Below are 20703 nucleotides of genomic sequence, written 5' to 3'. Positions count from 1 at the left end.
TTTTACATTTAATTGAATTACAAATCTAATTTCTAAAATATTTTTAAAGCTATATCAAGTGCATATCAGCCAGTGCATCTTTGATGGAGACTGTTTAACATGCAGACTGTTTAACAAAGCAATCACAACACGCTGGACTGTCACGAAATAAGAAAAAAGATGGCATTCTAATGAGTGTCAGGTACCCTGCCACCAAAGTGGTCAGAGTGAGGAAAGCACTGATCCTGATGTGCTAATAAACAATTAGCACATTGTAATTGGTGATTTGGTAATTGGTGAAGAGCTACTCCTGCATAGTTCATATTTCCGATTCCATGGTTAACCTACTTACAGAACAAGCATAGCATGCTACAGGTCTATAGTGTTGGATATTTTGCTAAAAAAAAACCTGGACAGAGGTGGCACGGCGGTGCAGTGGGTGTTAGTGTGCATTAGTGTGCTTAACAACATACAAGTAAACCAATAATTTATAATAATCAAAAACAATCAAACCAGTGAATTCATAATAGCCCCTATATTAGAAATATTCTCTGCACACATTCAAGCAATGGCCTATCAACGCAGACATTTTGTTATTGGAGGAACTTTTGGCAGTTACACTAAGACCCACAGCCATGTTCCACTGGACTTCACAGGTTTGTATTCGGAAAACTATGCTTATTGTACCTCCTTCATTGCTGCACACAGAGCAGAGTTTCCACTTCTTACAGTCCATATGACTGCTGTTCAGACGTGACAGTTTTTCTCAGTCTTCATTCATGTGGCACCACGTAGCACTTCAGTAGATTACTTATGCCATAATTTCAGCTCTCCAGCCCCTGTAACACACAGAACAGTTTCAAATGAGAAAAAGCTGCTTCAATATCGAAATGGGAAGGAAGCTGCCTTCATTGATGTTGGAAATGTTTTGAAAGTGATCCTGTGGGTCTCACCTTTGTCAGCTCCCTGAACACACATAAACTCCCAGCACTGTAGACTTACCGCACCCTCACCACATTCTCCACTCAGGAAGCCCAAACGCAACCACACAGAGAGGAGCTTCACTTCCACAAGGAAAGTGTGCCTTTTGGTTGACTCATTTATTCTTTATTCTTATTTGATGAGGGCCAGCTGACGCAGAGTGAAAATGGAATGCCGGTGAGCTTTGACAATGCCAACGCTTCACAGCGGTCATTTGCAACTTCAGGCCACTCTCAGAGGACATCTTAGTTTTTTATGGAGATAGCTTGTTGATCCCAGCACCACATCCTCCAAGTTATTAGGGAATTAGTGCAAGGATAATTATGATAGTTATGACAATGATGGTTCTTCTTATCAGCAGCAAATCAGCTGCATGAATCCACTCACAAAACAACATACAATGCTGCAATTACAGTAACAATTCAGATCTAATCTTCAGCGGCAAACCAAATGGAACACATCCAAAAATAATATGGTTCATGACACAATTTGCATTGTGTATTTAATTAAATCTGATTTGTAGATGGTAGATACAGAATTTTATCTTATCCGCAAAACTGCCGAAGTAATGAACAATAAACAGATCTCTAATATTACTTACACTACATTTACAAAAGTATGTGGACACACCTGAACATCTAACCTACATGTATTTGTTGAACTTCTCATTCCAAATTTATGGGCATTAATATGGAGTTAGACCCCTTTTGTCATTGAAACCACCTCCACTCTTGTGGGAAGTCTTTTCGTAAATTTTGGAACATGGCTGCGGGGATTCAGCCACAAGAGCATTAGTGAGGTTGGGCACTGATGCTGGGCATAAGGCCTGGTTCACAGTAGTTGTTCCAATTCATACCAAAGGTGTTTTATGGTGTAGAGGTCAGGGCTCTGCGCAGGCCAGTCAAGTTCTTCCCCACCAAACTCAGCAAACCATTTCTTTATGGACCTTGCTTTCTGCACAGGGGCATTGACATGCTGAAACAGTAATGGGCATTCCCCATGCTATTGCCAAAAAGTTGGAAGTGTACAATTTTCTAGAATGTCATTGTATGCTGTAGCATTAAGATTTCCCTTCACTGGAACTAAGGGTCCTAGCCCAAATGATGAAAAACAGCCCCAGACCACTATTACTATCCACTAAACTTTACAGTTGGCACTATTCAGGCCAGTACAGTTGGCACTACGCATTCCGCCAAACCCAGATTCATCCGTCAGACTGCCAGATAGTGAAGCATGATTCATCACTCCAGAGAACACATGTCCACTGCTCCAGAGTCCAATGGCGGTGTGCTTCACACCACCCCGGCCAGAGCTTGGCACTGCGCATGGAGATCTTAGGCTTGTGTACAACTGCTTGGGTCTTGGGGTAGGGGGTGGAGTGTGCAGGGATGCAGGGATAAAATAGTTTATTGGGCTCTATAGTATGGGGTTTGGTGGCTCACTTTTAGAAGGAACAGTCCTTTCCCTGGCAGATTGAGAAGCTAGGGGTACTTGAAAAACGGTTAGTTGACTATCCCAGGACAATGAGGAGAATATATCACAATCCTTTACATCTGTCCCGGAGACCATTCAGGCAGGGAGCTCACTCAGGTGCTCCAAAGAAGGGCTAGAACATAAAACAGGACATATATAGAGCACCACTATGCAAATCCCCCCAAACCTGCTCTGCCTTTGTGGTTTTAATTAGCCTCCATTTCACTCAATCCCATCAAGTGCTCTTGCACACCCCCCCACACTCCCAGCTTTTCCCCCTCTGGGTCTGTTGATACAGTTAATGAGAGAGAGGTAGAGTCGGACTGAGAACAGTCGAGTTAAAAAAGGGTTGTGTGGGGGTAGGGGGGGGGGTTAATCCTCAAGGAGCCATGAGTCCTCTCCCCACACACACGCACACACACTAACCATTCACCCTGGGGGGACTGCAATCATGAATAGGACATTGTCCTGATGGGAGACAAAGCCAACCGTCTCCCTTTCCCAGGTTAACAAGCAGTCACAAGAGGGGAAAACTAGGGTTTGTTTCAGACATTCGGTAAAAACACATTTTAGAAAACAGGCAACAGCACACTGTCGTCTCTGTGAACCCCTTCCCTTGTCCACCCACTGCAGGCTCCTCTGCTAATGTTTATTTTGACTGTGTTCCCAGAAACTGAGTGGAGGGTCTCTGGGCAGCCATTTTTCTCAAGGAGGGGGGTGACGGTAGAAGAGTAGAATGCGAGGCATGCTGGGAGTTGGAGGTACATAAATGAGAAGGGCTTTCCTCTGCTAGAGTGAACCACACACACACACACACACCATATACCCACTCCACTTATCCTGCTCTTATATGCACACTCCATAGCCTTGGTATATTGAGATGTTAATCAAAATATTAAGATGTGCTTGTCTCCCAAGCTAGTCATAAGATATTATGCTTTATAACATGTTACCCTTTCTGGTTTGTGATAAAACTGAGACTTATTACCCTTTATTTTTGATAATAGCATATCATCAAACCTATATGTGAGCTGCGATGAATGGAACCCTTTTCTTGTCATTGATATAAGACCAGACACATCACTTAAAAGTTAAATTATACCAAGGATTATATAAATCTCAGTAACACAGAACCAGAAGAACAGTTTCATTATTGTAGAACTTCAGCACTAAATATTGTATCCATCAGTAAGCAAGTACCAAATACCTTGATAAATAAAAGTACTTTATAACACGTCTATTGTACGTCAAGGCTAACGCACAATCTTGGACCTTGTCCAAAAGAGAGTCCTACAGGAATAACAAACAAAAATGGCAGACCTGTTCTTGTCCAAGAAAAGACATGACAATAAAAATAATGGAGAGGAGTCAAAACACCGCAAAAAGATTTTGGTTTTAAGAGCAAATTCACACATGCCTGACATCAATATTCCCAATTTGGCCTTTTCCTCTCCATGTCATAGGTTTCCCCTCCATTAAAGCATGTGGGGGGAGGGGTGTATTTGCAGCTGAAAAAGAAACTTAAGCATTCTTAAGCATCCTGTGGAGGGCAGATTTTGTTCTATACAATTCATCTTACACACTGAAATGCAAATGGCCACTTGTAAGGATTTTTTTTTAAAGAGTTGTGCCTCTTCCGCGTATTTGCCTACCTGTGGCGCAGACTTGGTTTCAGAGACCTGGATGCGGTGTCAACTGAAAGACAGATTACCTCAGCAAACTCATTAACAGCGCTGCGGTCCGTCTGTCACCCATGTTATAAAACTTGACAGAAGAAATTACAGTTAGCTACTGCTGCAGTGCTTTTTCAATTAAACGGATCGCACATTTCATTAAATGTTCCCTCTTTATTACTTTATTCAGTATTTCTTTCGGAGACATTTACTTGATTCGGTAATCCTTTCGGAGACATAAATATCTATTTCTGTACAGAAAATATTTTGTTGATGAAGTTACACATTTACACTTTTACAAAACATTGTATGTTAATACAAGGAATAATAACTCATTTACATACACATACACCCATTTAATACATCAATTAACATAAGATACCAGTTTACTTTCGCCAGGTAAAAAAAAAATATCCAACGGCATTTACAAAAACAAAATACGCAGTATATCATGTATAAATGTTGGTTGCTGTTGCATATGGGAATATATTTTTGCAGGCAAATGCTGTTCTTCAATATCCTTATCTTAAACATTAAAAACCTTAAATGTTTTATTCTATAAACACAAACAAATCGCAACTGAAATGAGCAATAACCCAATTAGCCTATAAATATATATTTTTTTAACTTTCATACATTTCAAGTGTTCGAGGGATCAATGCAAAATTAATTTCAACCATTTCACTTCAGAAAACGTTTTTTGAACGAAACGATATGATTAAACATTTCGGTACAGTCCTGCTTTAGTTATAGCAGCCGTGGCCCATCAGTGTTAATTTCACTAGCAAACACAAATGTCAAACTATAGTAACGAACGGTGATCCCCCACTTTACTCGAAGCCCACTCAGCAAAGTAGAACTAGTCAGTGAGTGAGTGTGTGTGACAGTGTGATAGAGAGAGGGGGAGGGTGGAGGTGGTGGTGAGTGGGGAGGTGGGTCAATGGTAGAGTTTTCAATAAAACAAGAAGAGACTAAGAGTGAAATGGGTGGGGGCTACCGGAGAGGCACTTCAGTTAATTTAACTACTTGATCCCAGAACCTCGTCTGTTCTCTCGTGGTTCACCACAAATATTTGAAGTGTGATGGCTTCAATGCCCAAGCGCTGGAGTGCAGAGAGGAGAGTAAACACAAATGAAAACGCTCCAATGTTTATCTAAAGTCTTAATAAAGCCACACACTTCAAGGGCCACCGAAACAAAACAAAGAGGAAAGGAAAGGGGGAGAGACGGAGAAAAGTAAACGAATCCACTTTTTCCGTGTTGCAATAAACATATATGTTTGGTTCACTTCCCACCAAATAATCAGCCCCTTAAGCATTTTGTTACAGCGTAAGTACCATTCGGCCTATAACAGACTCTACAACCGGGTTCCTCGAGTGTGATTTGGAGTTGATCTTATAAGTGAATACAACAGTATACTTTTCAGTTTCAGTCACGAATGAAATAAACCGAAAGGCACACTCGTCTGATAGCCAAATATCTTTTCATGAGCAAAACGTATGCATTCTTCGCAATATTATCGGAAGTCTTGTCTCTTTGCTGTAAACCTATCCCCGTGTCCTTGGAATTACATTTTCACAAGTCCATCACCGTCTCCAAGGGTCAATTAGGTGAATATAAGCAGTGCTGCGCAAGGTGTCCTGCACGATTCATGAACAAATAAAAGAAGCAAGTCAATGTATTTTATAGCCTATGTGTGCCCCTAGAATGTTCTTGTCCAACACCATGTCAGCAGCAACACACCATTTAACAAGGCAATATTAACAGAATACTTGGATGGGCTGGAGGAAAAAACTCCTGTGTCCGGATGAAAGTCTTCTCTATCTGCTTTCAGTTCGTAGTCCTCATCCTCATACATGTCGTCCATGTCCCCATAGGCCGTAGAGACCCCGTGATCCCCGATAGAGCATAGTTTCCCCATGTTCTCCTTCACCACTTCGCAAAAGGGTCGCTCCATGCCGTCACACACGCAGCGATTAAGCAGCATACCGTTGGGGATGAACAGCATTTGCTGAATTGTGGTCTTGCACTTTGCAGTGCATTTTCTGCCGTTGAAAAGCTGCCCACAGTTGGACAGGTAGGCTGTCAGAGTGGAGTGGCAGCCAGGGTCCTCCTCACAGCGTTGGCGTGCCTCTGTGCACCCTATCCCAGCTGCGTCCCCTGGATGCCTTCGAGGAATACACGGCTCGATCGCCCGTTTTGCCCTCCTACATTGTGAATCCTGGGCGCAGTCACATGTCTCTAGGTCCGGTCCACTGTGCGTCTGGTTCAGTTTCACTAAGGCGCTGATGCAATGGCTGGGGCACTGTCGCCTGCTCCCTCGGATATTATCTTCGCATGCAACCAGATACTGGTTATAGGCCAATTCACAGTCTTTCTCCTGTTGACATCTAAGCAGGGCTTGCCAGCAGACATATTGGGCATCCAGCGCCACAAGTACCCAGCCCAGTAGAGCCAGAGCGCTACACCAAGTCTTCATGCTTAAAGCGTAGTCTCCAGTTCACGGATGCGCTCCTGTTTCTCCACTTAACAGCGAACGTTTATTTTAGAAATCCTAAGAGAACACGCATCCAGAAGTACGGGTTGGACAGCATAGTGTCTTCATGTTTTTAAAAAAGACCAGAAAAAAGAAAGCTTACTTGCACGAAGTCCAGACGGACTCATTCCTCCCGCCCCTATGGTCAGCTTGACAGATTAGAATCACAGAACAGCCTGTTGCTCTATGGGGGAAGGTAACACTTTAGCCAGCAACTGAAGAATTTCACTTAAGATATACAGGATTTCCACAGCTTTCCTGGACTATGAATACACCCCAAAATGAAAGAAGTATCAAAATTCCGCTTGACAAAAAGACAGAAAGAAAATAAATCCGAACTTAACCTCCCTCTATCCAGTATTGTCCACGTCCCTGAGTCCTGTCATGAGTAGAAAACATAGATTTGTTTCGGTTTTATGGGATACAAATTGTGCACTTTCTCACCAGTACACGTCCATCTCTCCCTTCTGTTTTTTCTTCTCTCCCTCCTTTTTCACTCTCTCCTCCTCCCTTCACTGTCGCCGTTTCTCCCGCTACCTGTGTCTTTGTCCCTCTCCCTGTTACGCTTCACGCTTCGTTTAGCTTTCCCCTATAACCCCTCTACTCTGAAAACAGAAAAGGCAAAGCCCCCCCTCCCTCTTTCTCTCTCATTTACAGTCCTGCTCAACGATTGGCCGTCATTGAGGAGTCAGCCATGGGATTCATTTCCATAGCAACTCCAGTTTTGGCAATCTGCACGTCACATACAGGATAAAATGTTTATAAATTTTATGAAACTCGCAACCTGTGTGGTCTCCCACAACTTTCTCCTCCTTCAGTTGATTAAAAAAGCTTGGCGAGTGAGGAAGGGGGTGGGGGTTAGGAGAACGTGAGCCCCGAAGCAGACGGCAGAAAGCATTCCACAGCTAGAAGCTCACATCTGAAACTCACCGCTCTAAATTAAAGCTCGGGAAAACAAATCTGTTTCTATTTAACATTAAACCGATGAGAAAAACCATAGGAACAACTTCTTATCGTTAAATAATTGTTAAGAATACTTTTTAAATACAAAAACGGCCGTGCCACCCCCCAATTCCTCTGCTTACTCTTTCCCTCTCTCACTCGCTTCATTCTGGTGGGTTTTAAAACTCTGATTGATAGGATTGAATGGAAGAGAATAGTATTTTCTGGCCCGTTTCACCCTTTTGTGTCTGATTGGCCATGCACTGGCCCAGTGTCTTTCCAGGCCCGAAGATTGTTCACGCCTTGCAGCCTGTCAATAGAGAAGGGTTTCAGCATCAATATATTTTACAGCTCTCTCCTTTCACACTACACTTGAAAACTGCCAATAGAGACAGGCCTCCCTGCCATTGAGATGGAAACTAGCTTTATTTTTTTCTGAAAGCGATGAAAAAGCCACAGCAACACCCAGGCCCTTTGGCTATTTTACAAAACAAAGTTTTAGACTTCCTTCTGGGAAAACGGACCCACGTTCGTACAGAGCCAGATTGCTGGGCGAATGTCACCGACTGAGCTGAACTATTGAGGGAATAGAATAATAATACGGTACATACGACTGTCTGTGTCAACAGCAGCAATGCTGATATAAAAAAAAAACAAAAAAAAAAAAAAACATAACTGTAGAAATGTTTATTTTTCTGCCATATCAAAGTGTAGGCTACATTTAAATATAAACAACGTGACCACCAAATGTTTAAACTCGGCATATTAAACACAAAAGTCTCAATAGAAGTATTACAAAAAGTTTGTATAGCCTACATAATGCTTAATAATTAATGTTAGAAAATTGTTTATCTCGAATCTTGTTGCGATGCTTTTAGTCGCGCGCGCGCGTGCGTGCGCTCTCTCTCTCCTCCTCAGTTATGGAGTCTTTTGACACCACCATTCAGAAGTGAAGGGGACAAGAACTTCAGAGCGACGCTTTATAAAACGTATTTATGGCCCCCCCTTGTGTTCAAATAATGTTTTAATAATAACCAGAGTGCAATATTTTCAAACTCATTTAATGCTTTTTAATCAGTCCATCAAATATTTGGTGTCGCCAAAATCACAAAAGGATACCCGCACAACAATGAACAAATGATAAAAAGAGATACTTTCCTCTGGGAAATCATGATTGGAAAAGAGAAATTTTTTTGTAAGCCGCAGTCCTGTCTTCTGTCAGAGAATGAATACACAAACAACAGTATTTACAAATTTACAGACGGTTACCTTGACGGCTGTGACATATGTGTCCTTCTGTTGCATCCAAAATCGCTGTTTTTACTGAACTCTGTATGAACAAGCTACAATGATATGGATAAACACCAACGCTTTAAGTGTGCTTACACATTTTAAGCAATATGAGAAACAATCTCAGCCAGAAGAATAAACTCTTAAAATCAACACATGACAACTTCATTACAGCTAAGTAATACCAAAGTGACAGCACAAAATGGTAGCACTAAAAAGGAGGGATTTATGAGTGTCAGGTGTCTGTGAGCCACAGAGAATCATGGGAGCAGTCAGTAGTCTGTGGACTGCAATGGAGACATGGATAAAAATACAAACTACAACCAGATATTGAATAAAGACCTGGAGGGTCAACAACAACAGTGCATAAGCTAGCTCTTCATTTATTTTACATAACTAAAAAATTTATATTATGAGTAATTTTTGAAATGAGTTTTCCTTTTAAGATACATTTATTTATCAATTTGTCAGTTTCAATCATGAGTTTATGTTGCAAATTATTCCATTAATGTTTATAACTAGGCTCACAATAATTTCTTTAGAAGGATACTGATACTTAGTCTTATGGTAATAGACCCCTTCAGACTCAGTAGTAAGCCGTTCCTGTGTGCCCTGATGATCTGAGTTAGACTTATTCTACCAGTTCATGCGTAAATATCAATGATCAGTAGTGTACATACTAATTTATCTTAACTGGGAAGTGGCTAAGTGCATATCTGTCAATAAATCCCCCCTCAACAAAATCTGGGCATGTGTGTGTGTGTGTGTGTGTATATATATATATATATATATATATATATATATATATATGAGTAGGGGGAATATATTGGTTTTGTAAATATGCATTTATTAATTATCATCTTCATGTGGAATCTAAACAGAAGCTGTTTATGAGTACACAACTGAATGTGTGTGTGTGATAGTCTATGGTATGATTGTCCTGGAGTGATCGAATCACATGAGAGTGCACTTCTCTGCAGACTGCTTAAGGTCCTCCAGTGTGGATTGGGCCTTGTCCTTCAGCTGATCCAAATCCACGTTTTGGATGTTGGTCAGTTGCCCGATGATGGACTGCTTCTTCTCCTCTTCCTGGTTGTCCTCAGCGATCATCTTGGCCAGCTCTGTGGGCAGCTCAATATCATCGCCTGCCTGCTGGATCTGGGTCTCATCCAGCTCATTCTGAGGGAGAAAACAACAAGCTGTAAATGAGGGGAAGACAATGACACACACACACACACAAGGGAAACTGAGAGTGTCAGGAACAGGGAGGGACAAAGAAGACAAATGAAGACAGGAAGAGATATACAGCATTAAAGTAAGAAGAATAACAACTAATGCAGCCTTCAACAGGAAATTACTGTTTCACTGAACATTTGTAATATTAAAAATATGCTGGATGCTCACTTCTTAGTTTACTTTAGAAAATTCCACAGTGCTTGCATTGTCTGTTTATGTTATCAAATATTTAGCCAGAAGTGTCTCAGAAAACACATGTCTTACTTTTGGTAGCCTGTACTTCTCACGGAAGTGTGTTCTGATTGTTGCACGTTCTGCTTTTTTCTGAGCAAAACTGGCATCACGTTCCATCCTGGATAAAAAAATAATAAAAAAAGACACCACAATTAGTGTAACAAGCAAATGCTTCAGGATGTACACACACATAATCGCAGGAACTCCACCCACTTCCTGGGAAAATAATCCAACAATGTTTTATATTTTCGGCAAAAGCCTTTGTCAATCAATATATACAATATCTACATGTCAACAATATCTACTAATAACTTGCAGGATTTAACCCTCAATAAATCCGCTGTGCAGCATTAGGAATGTCACAAAGCATGACAGCAACAGTGGTAACCATAGCTGCTAATCAATAAACAACAATTTAATGTTTTTCATTATGTATTTGAGAAAATAATAAAAACGTAAAAGTGCACCACAACTACAGAAGCAACTCAAAGCAGTCAGTTCTCTAACTACAGTGAAATGTCAACTATGATTTGCTGGTCTAAAAGGACATGCACATGCCTTTTCCAAATCTTTTTGGTCCAGTGTTGATGACACTTTGCCCACAAGTTTTCTTCTTGTTTTGACCAGCAGACTGTAGCTGCTGTTTCACTGTAGTCTGGGAAATTGGTTTCTCTCTAGTTGCATTGGGTTCTTGCTGTAGTTGTGGGGAAGTTTTATGATTGTTTCTCTTGCTACGACAACACAAGATATTTGTCTTCTTCTGTTAATATTGCTGCCCATCAGCTAGAACCTTCTGCGTGTGTACTGAACACTGCACCTGGAAATCTTAATCACAATTTCTCAGTGCGAATAACCCTCTTGCCACAGTGTTTACTTGGCCCTGCACATCTAAGCCGAACTCCTTCGTTTTTGGAGATAAGATTTCGCTAAATTTAATTACCCTCTCTACCTCCCACTTTCAAAATGATTGGATAGACTTCCGGCAATTAATTTAATTGGAATTAAGTCAAAGGAGGCTATTTTGAGGAAAATCATGACTAAGATTACTTTTATGCAATTGTTTTGTGTTATTGTAAGTAGAAATTGAAAAAAAGGTTTGCTCTTTGGTTTGTTATTCAGTAAATGTGCATATATTAACTGAATCCTTCTCTACCTAAAGTTTCTTTTAAACTACAAGTGGCCTAATACATTTGGCCTTACTAAAACCTTCAGCATGTCCAAAACCTTCTAAGTACACGCAAGACCAATAACAATAATTGGCCATGGTATTTGTTTTTCACCAATCATTGGTCGTATTATTACTTTTGCGTGTGCTAAAAGGTTACACAGTACAGCACACAGGACTCAACACTGGTCCTTCAGAATCCTCATCTCAGAGCATGTCAGCTTTGCCAAGACAACACAGTGTAACAATCACTGCTAAAACTAACACACACCACATCTCCTAAGCTAAATTTACACTTACACTGTTCCACTGATCAAACCATTATTTCCATCAATTTTACAATTTATTATTATTTAATTTCAAGATTTACATTTATAATTGACTGATACTTATAATACCATGAAAAATTTTGGAGTCATTTTTAGTTCCAATGCATTAACTTCCACCCATCCATTATCTCTACCCATTTATCCTGGGCAGGGTCACAGGTGGTGCTGGAGCCTATCCCAGTATGCATTGGGCTGAAGGCAGGAATCCACCCTGGATAGGTTAGTTCTAATGCAAATTTTCTGAATTATTGTCTTTGACCAGCAGAGCGCAGTCAGGAGCCACTATTTCAAAAACTTGAGCCCTGACATAGAGATTTACATCTAAAGAGGGGATGTAGCATATGTTTCATTTGTGGGTAGTTTTTTTATTTTTATTTTTATCAGACTCTTTATATGGTGGAGTGAGGGAAGTTGACAGTTTCTAGATTCCAAAACTCACAAATCTAGACTACATCGCACATCTACTTTCCCCATTTCTGTGACATCATGCAAGACATAATGTGGGAGGAGCCAATTCGAGAACAAGATGGTGAGGGCTCATTTTTATCCAATACTCCAAAACTCCTCACTTTTACTGCATGCCTGGATGGCTTTTCTCAGATGTTGTTTCTGGCCCCTGGCTCCTCTGCGTGGCTCTTATCTACCATCGCAATGAGGAACACTATGGATCACTGAGGGCTTTCATGCACAAACACATTGGATTAAATACAAGCAAGTATTCTGTCACCAGCTTGTATGCCTGCCCCCCGCCCCCCCGGTTCTTATTAAACCCTAATACCTGACAATCCAGTTCTGCGTAGGAGATCATGACGCTCTTGTATTTAACATATGGTTTGTTCTATATATTTAATCCATCAACTGCATTTGGTTTTCACACAACACAGAGTAGCAGGCAGAAGCTGGAGGGAGAGTTAAACCTCTTATATGAAAGTCCCAATGTTCTGATGTGGATGAAGCTCAAGGTCATTGCTGTATTGAGATATTTAGCCAAGGGTAGAGCTACCCAGCCAAACCAGCCCCAAATTTATACTCACAGGTTGACATACTATAAAATGTTGATTTATACATACCAGCACGTATGCCCTATTGGATACACTTCTGCTTTCGACTTTACTCCCTCACATAGAGACTACTGACCACTCAGTTACTCGCAATAAATCAAGTCCTACACGTACCGAGCAGTTACGGATAGGTCATATGGTGGTATAACATATAAAATGTCGAACTTATGCGTTTTAGACTGCTGATTTATGGTTAAAGAGTCCAACAGCTTTAAGGTTAATAATAACACACCGCCAACTTTGTCAGCATATTTCAGTACCAAAGTCGTTGAACTCATGCGTGGATATTTGTTATCAATAGCCCAAATTTATTTATTTATTTTTGTTATTTGCCAATGAGCACATGCCAGAATCTAGACGGAATAAACGGACTAGGTTGCCAAATGTAGTCGGGTTATCACCGAATTTAGGCCTGCAGCCGGCTATTTGGTTGAAAAGTGAAAGTTTTCTAGCCGACTAGTCCATAGCCAGACTTCATCCGGGTAAAACCTGAACTAAATTGAGCTAACTTGAGCTAACCAAGTGCGTTCATGTAATTAAAAAAAAAACATCTCTCAACCGAGATTTCCACCCCTCTACACGTCTAGATTCCGTCTAGATTCGGGCTTGTGCTCACTGGGTTGTAGGCTACAGGTTTATACAAAAAGGAAATAACAAGATTGAGATAAAACATGGATCAGAAGATAAAAACGAGAGGCCATGGGGGTCCCATAAAATTTTAATGATAATTTATTTTGTGCGACACATGAAAGTAGCTTACAGTAAACCTCCATGAAAAGTCCGTGGAGCTTTAATAAGCCTTTTGTGGTAATTACACAAGAGATGAAGGAATCAACTATTACAGCGTAACCTTTCAACACAAATGTAATTTAACATGTAGTTTTACAGCGCTTGCGATCAAGATTAAATGCATAAAATGTATCTTTTAAAAATGCGTATAGTAGCCTACTATGGTTTTACAGAAAATATAAATATATTTAATGAATAATTGTTTTTAAAAAAAATTTTTTTTTACATTATCTCCAAAACATGCTTTACAGCGCTGGCTGTTAATGTTCCAATGGACTACGTTATTATGTGTTAACAAATATGTATATGCAGTATGTAAATATTACCAGAGAAAAACATCATTTTGGGTGGACCCTAGTGGGAAGTCCACACGCGAGCTTAGACCAAGATAAATTTGGAAAAAGGCGCAGAGATGGAAAGAGCAACTAGCAAGACGAGATTACAGCTCTAGTAATCATTCACAGGGCAGTTAAGTAGCCTATCGTATAATTCAGATACTTAAAACAATGCAAGACAAAGATCAAATGTAAAAGTAACGTGTGTTTTTTCTTACTTTTCTTCCACTAACTGCTGCTGGTATTGCTCAAACTCTTCCTGGGTCATTCCTTGTGCCGCGGCTTCAGACTTTTCTGCTTCGGGTTTTTCCTCTCCCAAACCCCCGGTCAGGTTCTTCAGTTGTCCCCCTACCACGTGTTTTACCATGAAAGCCATTTTTTGCGGTTCTCTCGGTCCCCTTTAGTAATACTGTGCTCAAGAAGTACAAATTGGCTGCCCGGCCGTACTGAAGAAGTGAGATGTGTTAACGGAAATCCCACGATATGGATCAAATTAGCCTAATCGAAAAAATAATGTTAAATTCAACACGTAGACACACAAAAGCAACTTATTTGTAGAGCCCCGTCTCGGTCGTCCCAGTTTGCTTAATGTTTCAGCACCAATAGTAAAGGACAGCTCCTCTTCGTTGGGCAGTACAAGCCCAGTCAACAGGTTTGACTGTTTTTCCTCTGCCCAGCACGGTTTTACTCCATCCAATCCTGTGTGCTGCTGGATTAAATGTTCCCTTGTATGACTTTCCTTGGCGTCCCGTGACTCGCCCCGAGGATATTAACTCATCATGGATTCAAATAAGCACTTCTGAAATTCAAGTGGAACTCGGCAATGACGGACACACGTGACTTGTCAAACTGATGCTCCAGCAGGTGCGGAGGTAGGTAACCGGAACTGAACTGTGACACACAAGTCACGAGAAAAAATGTTACGCCACAATAATGCATTCAAACTGTCTTCAGAAGAAAAAAACGACGCCTTATGTATGCATTATATATGATGCATCAAGATGCGTTATGGCACACTGTGGAGAAGAACTCACAGTTTTCGCCACTGGTTAAATAAACATGCACTTTGGTTTGGTAGAGGGACGGACTATTAGCTGTCTGCTGAACAAAGAACTGTCCAGCCGGCGAATAACTTTCTACAAAAAAAAAAAACAAAAAAAAAAAAAAAAAAACCTGTCCTCGCTTTTTGAGCATTTCATTACTCAGATAAAATGCCGTTGTAACTTGGAGCAGTTCAAGGACAAATGCTGACACGAAGCAAACATAAATTAGGAAATTACATGTAATTACATTGCTCTCCTATCTCCTATATTGGAAAATAAAACCATTTGGAAGTAAAATGAACACCTAGAAAGGGCACTTAACATTCTTAAGTGAGCAATAAAAATAAATAAATAAATAAAAGAAAAACATGACGGCAGCTTGTAACAGCTGTAAATCTCAATAGTAAACCACGGGAGACAAATTATTACACTTAATATAACCACTAGTAATACTATAATTTATGTTTATACTACAGCCTTCATGGCACTGTCATTTGTCAATAATTAGACAGCCCCTAGCCAGAGTTATGATAACTCAGTCTCGCTGCCTGGGCTGAGCACATGGAAGGGAGAGCTGGGACATTCTTCTCTGAAGAGAAATACAGCGAACGTCTCGGCAGCAGGGAGAGAGCAGGGAATTTATGGTGTTTTTTAATCACAAAGGGAGAAGGGCATTCTGTCTGGTAGTGGACAAAGGCGCTCCGAGTTGCATGCCCCACTGCGAGTTTAGGGTGTGACTGTCGGCTCGCGGGAAGGTATTCGGAGCTGGCTTGAAAAAACGGCTCCTGTCACACAGCGCCTGCTCCGGAAGGCACTGATCACTGCAAGCCGTCTCGTCACAGGGTTCGCACATTTTACCGTCCCTTGCACATTCTACATTCTTTCTCAGAGCTTTCCTTAAAATGCGGCTTTTCCATACACTCAGGAGATTATGCGTCTTCGCACTGTGCAGACTACAAATCCCCCAACTATTGATGAATGTTTTCGAAGCTTCATTTTGAATTCAGCTTGCCGCTACCCCTCAGGGCACAAGCACAGGGCAGAGGATTGGCTCTGATGGCACAAACGTGGCAAGTTAGAAAGGTATTCTTCAGAAGTCCGTTTGTACCAGCTCAAATGTATGGGGCATGCACCATCCATCACGTTCCCATTTTAAATGGCATGTGAATACATGCTATTATGGAAGGCGGGCAAAGCAGAGCATGAACACATTTGGAGTCATTGCTAACCCAGCATAAAGTAAGGGAAATCTTAAAAATGAGGAGACATCAGATGGCTGTCCACAAGATGAGTGGTGCACACCATCTTAAACACGCTCAAATTCTGCCTTCCGCTTGCTTATTCTTCCACTCTCCCTCTCCCTTTCCCTCTACATCTCCCTTTTTTTTGTCTCCGACCATGCTGCTCTTTTTCTCCGCCCGATTTAGAATGTTGGCCTCGGAGAAATCGCACAATAAGTTAGCGCTGGCTGCATTTAAATGGGATGCGATAACCGGAAAATTCTCTTTCACCCGAGGTCCCGTCCCCGCAAGAGGAGTGGGGGAGAGCGAACGCTCTGTACCGGGGGGCAGGAGTCATGGGGTACCAGAGTCAGATGGGGGGTGAGTGTACCAGGATGAGTCCTGTGCAGTAAACGTGGAGAGTTTGGGGGGGGCGTTGCACTGACATGCCTCATTATCCTACAGAACCTTGACCAGGCACTGTAAGGTCCCCATTTCCATACTGGGAGCATTCTGGGGACACAGCATCATACTGTGTGCCATGATGAGACCAAAACACTGTCCCCACAAGGTAACATTGTGCTGCCACAAAAAAAGGAGTTACACAGCAAACTCATAACAGGAAGCAGATACCTACCCACAGGCTGTAGTGCAGAGATCCTTCCCATGATTAAATGTTTTTTCCTTTGCGCTAATTAGATCCTGTCAGCTGTCCCTGGCTTTGAGCTTGGCCCAAGGTTTCGTGACTCCTGTTTGACCTGATGAGAAACAGATACCTGCACTCACAAACACAAGCATCGGCTCTGGTGAACAGTGGGACTTACCTAATCCTCATCAGTCACGCAAACCACGTGAGCTTTACTTCCTGTCACTCCCCCACCTCCTCAGGAGTACCATCCAATGATAAAGGCAGACAAGCAACCACGTGTATGTGAAACAACCCAAAATAAAACTACAATTATCGCTGGTTGAAGTTATGCTTGTTGGAATGGTAAGTTCTGAACGTACAAACAAAACGCTTTGCTGTCAAGACTGTTTGTCTTCTGACAATATTTGAGTGATATAGCTTTATGGAAGGGAGAAAAGAAAAGAAAAAAACACAAAATGCAGCCCCTGAGAAATGCTGAGCATTTGTATGAGAAACATATGTAGAGAGAAACAGCCTGTAAACTCTGCACTGCCCTGAAGAGGAAAAGAAGAATTCTGTTCACAGTGAATCAGGCTAAACTTCAGCCTGAACCAAAAAATGAACCAACTCACAAACTAAGGGGTCTAGGGACCCCTAGGGGTCTGCAAAAGGAGGTCCTCAGCAAAATGTTTTCTGAATATTTTTTTTTCTTATGGTTTCATATTTAATGCATTACTATTATAAATCTTCAAATTTTCCAAAATGGACCCTCAAAGCCTCAAAGGTGCACAATTAAACTTCCACAACACATTCATTCAAGCTAAACTGGGGCATTTATCAAGGGTGCCCAATTTCTCCTTGTTACTCATAACACAGCTTCTTTCTCCATTCATAACTTTTACCATAACTTTTAAACACTCATCTCTCCAAAATGATCTACACCACCCAACTTCTCCATGCCCTAAAAGACACAGTGAAAAGGACAGGCAAAATCCTCTATAATTTCTTATGGAAAAAAACACCTTTTGTGTTATCAGTTGCCACAAATAGATAGGTGACTACTTTTTAGGTCACAGATAGGTCACAGATAGGTGACTACTTTTTTTTGGATTTTACAACTGTCAACCTTGCTCTAAAAATAAAACTGATCCAAAAATATTTCCATTATTTGGAATTTCATCGCATGTTTCCCCTTTCTTGGTTTTTGTCCCCGTTCTTTTTTTGCCATTATTATTTTCATATCCATGTCTGTTTTTCAAACAGGCATAACTTTTCATATAATTTTTTTTCATATATATTTTCATATAAATACTATGTTGGATACAGGGTGGAGGTTTCGGATGAAAATGTTTGGGGAACCCAGCAATAAGGGGACTGTTGTCCTGACAGACAGAAGGAGCAGCTCTGTAGCATTAACTACGTAGCTTTCGCTCAGTAGCTTTTGGACAGAACCTGTGAGGGAGGTGGGAATGACTCTCAGCCAGCTGTTCCAGGGAAACCCAGACAACCACATCTCACCCTTTCACAAAGTAAACACTCTCTGGATGGAAGCTGAATACATCCTGAGTGGAATCTGAGAGTAATTAAAAATCACAAATTATCCAGACGGTGCTGGAGAGATATTACGGTTGATTTAGAGGGCACAGATGAAGTCATGCACACAGGCAGACCCAGGTAACTCTTTATGGTGCAGCTACAGGAAGGAGGCTGGGCTACAGCAAACCATCCACCCCCCTGTCTTCCCCCATCCTAAAGCGTGTCAGTCCACCCACAGCAAGGCCATTAAGTCTTTCTCCCCCGAGCAGACACACAAGCACACACAAGCAAGCACGCACGCACGCACGCACACACACACACACACACCCACACACACACAGTCCCGTACTGCTATCCTTGTGAGGACTTCCCATTGACTATATTCATTCCATAACCTCTAACCCTAACCCTAATCCCAACCACTACATGCCTAACCTTGACCCTAACCTTAACCTAATTGTAACCCTAACCCTAACCCTAAATCGTAACCCTAAACAGCCTCTTGACCTTGTGGGGACCAGCAAAAGGTCCTCACAAATATACATTTTCCTCATCTTTCTATCCTTGTGAGGACATTTGGTTCCCACAAAGATAGTATTACAAGTTCATACACACACACACACACACAAAACGGGCCATCGCAGCTAAGATATCCAGACATACTGTCAGCATGGGTACAGATTGGCTCAACTCTGGGAACAGCCCCTGTACTGTATTATTCATATGAGCAGCCCAACTCCCCTGTGGTTATTTGTATTCATTGTGCATTACTCTCAGGGTTCTTTACTGCATGCAAACCTAGCCCATCTGAGGGAACACACTCCCACCACAACATCCACCTTCTTCTGACTGAAGAAATCACGTCTTTAAAAAGAAAAATGCTGAACTATTCTTTAACTACTTTTTCAACTTTGTGTTTTGTCTTGTTTTGCACATTTTAGCACTTTCTTCATTGTGTCAGTAATAATGTAGTGATACATTTTCCCCTTAACCTATATAACAAAACCACTACAATGTAGAAATGAAACAGTTGCATTTGATTCAGTTGTGTCTTTTATTTCAACACTTTTGCAACATATGGTTTTGTAGTATCTATGAAGTTAGGTTGCTGTGGGTGTAGAAATCAATCCAGTAATGCTAGGAAGAAAGCGGTTTGGAGAGACATAAAAGGAAGTACACGGAGCTTGTTTTGTTTTGTTTCTGGAGATCTACCATCCTGTAGGTTCTCATTTCAACCCTAATTTGGCACACCTGACTCTACTCATTTGGAGCTCAATACAAACCTTTAGTTGTTGAATAAGGTGAGCTTTGTTAGGGTTGGAGTGAAAACTTACAGGAAGGTAGATCTCCAGGAACAGGGTTGGTTACCACTGGTTTTTAATATACTGTATTTAGTATACACAGGTTTTGTGGATGTGTTCATCAGTGGTTCATTTTAGAAAAGTTCACACGCTGTTTGGACTATGTGTCAGAGAGAGTGGAGCTGCTGTTCCATTCACCATTAGACCATTGAAATGCAGCATATATTCAAAGTAGACATGAATGGGTCAGCTATAAATAGAAACAGCCAAAAGCATGGAACCTAGTACAATATGCTACCTGGATCTTTCCATGAGACGGTGTTTTCAGATAGGGTTGGGGTGGGGACATGAGGTGGTTCTCCTGTAATTGTCTGTGGAGAGAGTGGAGAAAATGTGGGGCCACTCTCTCCTGGGTCTCCTCTGTCAGCTCCACTGATCTGCTCCTCTCTCAGGGCAGAGCACAGGCTGTGGGACGGTGGATAATTATGCAGCCCAGTGGAGGCCCCTCAGTCTCAGTAATGAGGACTTTAATGAGAAAAATCTCCATTTCTCCGCTCAGCAGGCATCGTTTCTGAAAGCGCGAACAAATATAGTAACAGGGAGCTTCACCTTGTCTCTACACTTTAACCTGAAAGCAAAGCTTTTGCCAAAGCTGGAACCACTGTCCAGCTCCACCAGTCAGTGCACCCTAAGCTGTGGAAAAGTACTCAATCTCCACTGTCTCCACAGTACATCAAATCTCAGCTTCTCCCACAAACCAGTGACTAAGTTCTACCCTTTACAAAACAGCAGTGGGCTTCTACCTAATGGCAACTTGGAACACTCCGTCCAAACAAACTATCATTCTCCATTAGTGCAGCGTAATTGGGATTTGGTGGGAAACAAATCAAAATGACTGATGCCGTTTGCCAGCTAGACATGAAAAATCAGCCCGTCCCTCTTGGCACTTGAAC

General features: G+C 41.5%; 2 protein-coding genes across 2 annotated transcripts; both read right to left on the bottom strand.

Moving 5' to 3' along the window:
* Positions 1 to 4260: 4260 nt before the first annotated feature.
* Positions 4261 to 7212, bottom strand: si:ch1073-459b3.2 (growth arrest-specific protein 1). The gene has a single exon (XM_064312963.1). The coding sequence runs from the start codon at positions 6582 to 6584 to the stop codon at positions 5808 to 5810; it is 777 nt and encodes a 258-aa protein (XP_064169033.1). The 5' UTR covers positions 6585 to 7212; the 3' UTR covers positions 4261 to 5807.
* Positions 7213 to 8626: 1414 nt separating this feature from the next.
* On the bottom strand, positions 8627 to 15280 carry LOC135242065 (complexin-3-like). Its single transcript, XM_064312964.1, has 3 exons — positions 14241 to 15280; positions 10374 to 10461; positions 8627 to 10052 (listed from the first exon to the last, which is right to left on the bottom strand). The coding sequence occupies exons 1-3, from the start codon at positions 14396 to 14398 to the stop codon at positions 9828 to 9830; spliced, it is 471 nt and encodes a 156-aa protein (XP_064169034.1). The 5' UTR covers positions 14399 to 15280; the 3' UTR covers positions 8627 to 9827.
* Positions 15281 to 20703: the final 5423 nt, after the last annotated feature.

The sequence above is a fragment of the Anguilla rostrata genome, chromosome 16, assembly GCF_018555375.3.
Source record: "Anguilla rostrata isolate EN2019 chromosome 16, ASM1855537v3, whole genome shotgun sequence".
Classification (NCBI taxonomy): domain Eukaryota; kingdom Metazoa; phylum Chordata; class Actinopteri; order Anguilliformes; family Anguillidae; genus Anguilla; species Anguilla rostrata.
Note: the sequence above shows the minus strand (reverse complement) of the source record. Positions and strands in the feature narration are given on the sequence as shown.

What these genes read in the sequence shown, in the direction of transcription:
- si:ch1073-459b3.2 (XM_064312963.1), bottom strand. Translation starts at nt 6,584, where the DNA reads ATGAAGACTTGGTGTAGCGCTCTGGCTCTACTGGGCTGGGTACTTGTG.
- LOC135242065 (XM_064312964.1), bottom strand. Translation starts at nt 14,398, where the DNA reads ATGGCTTTCATGGTAAAACACGTGGTAGGGGGACAACTGAAGAACCTG. An exon ending in CAGCAGTTAGTGGAAGAAAA is followed by an intron (nt 10,462 to 14,240) that starts GTAAGAAAAAAC and finishes TTTTTTATCCAG; the next exon opens with GATGGAACGTGATGCCAGTT. An exon ending in AGAAGTACAGGCTACCAAAA is followed by an intron (nt 10,053 to 10,373) that starts GTAAGACATGTG and finishes TTTCTCCCTCAG; the next exon opens with AATGAGCTGGATGAGACCCA.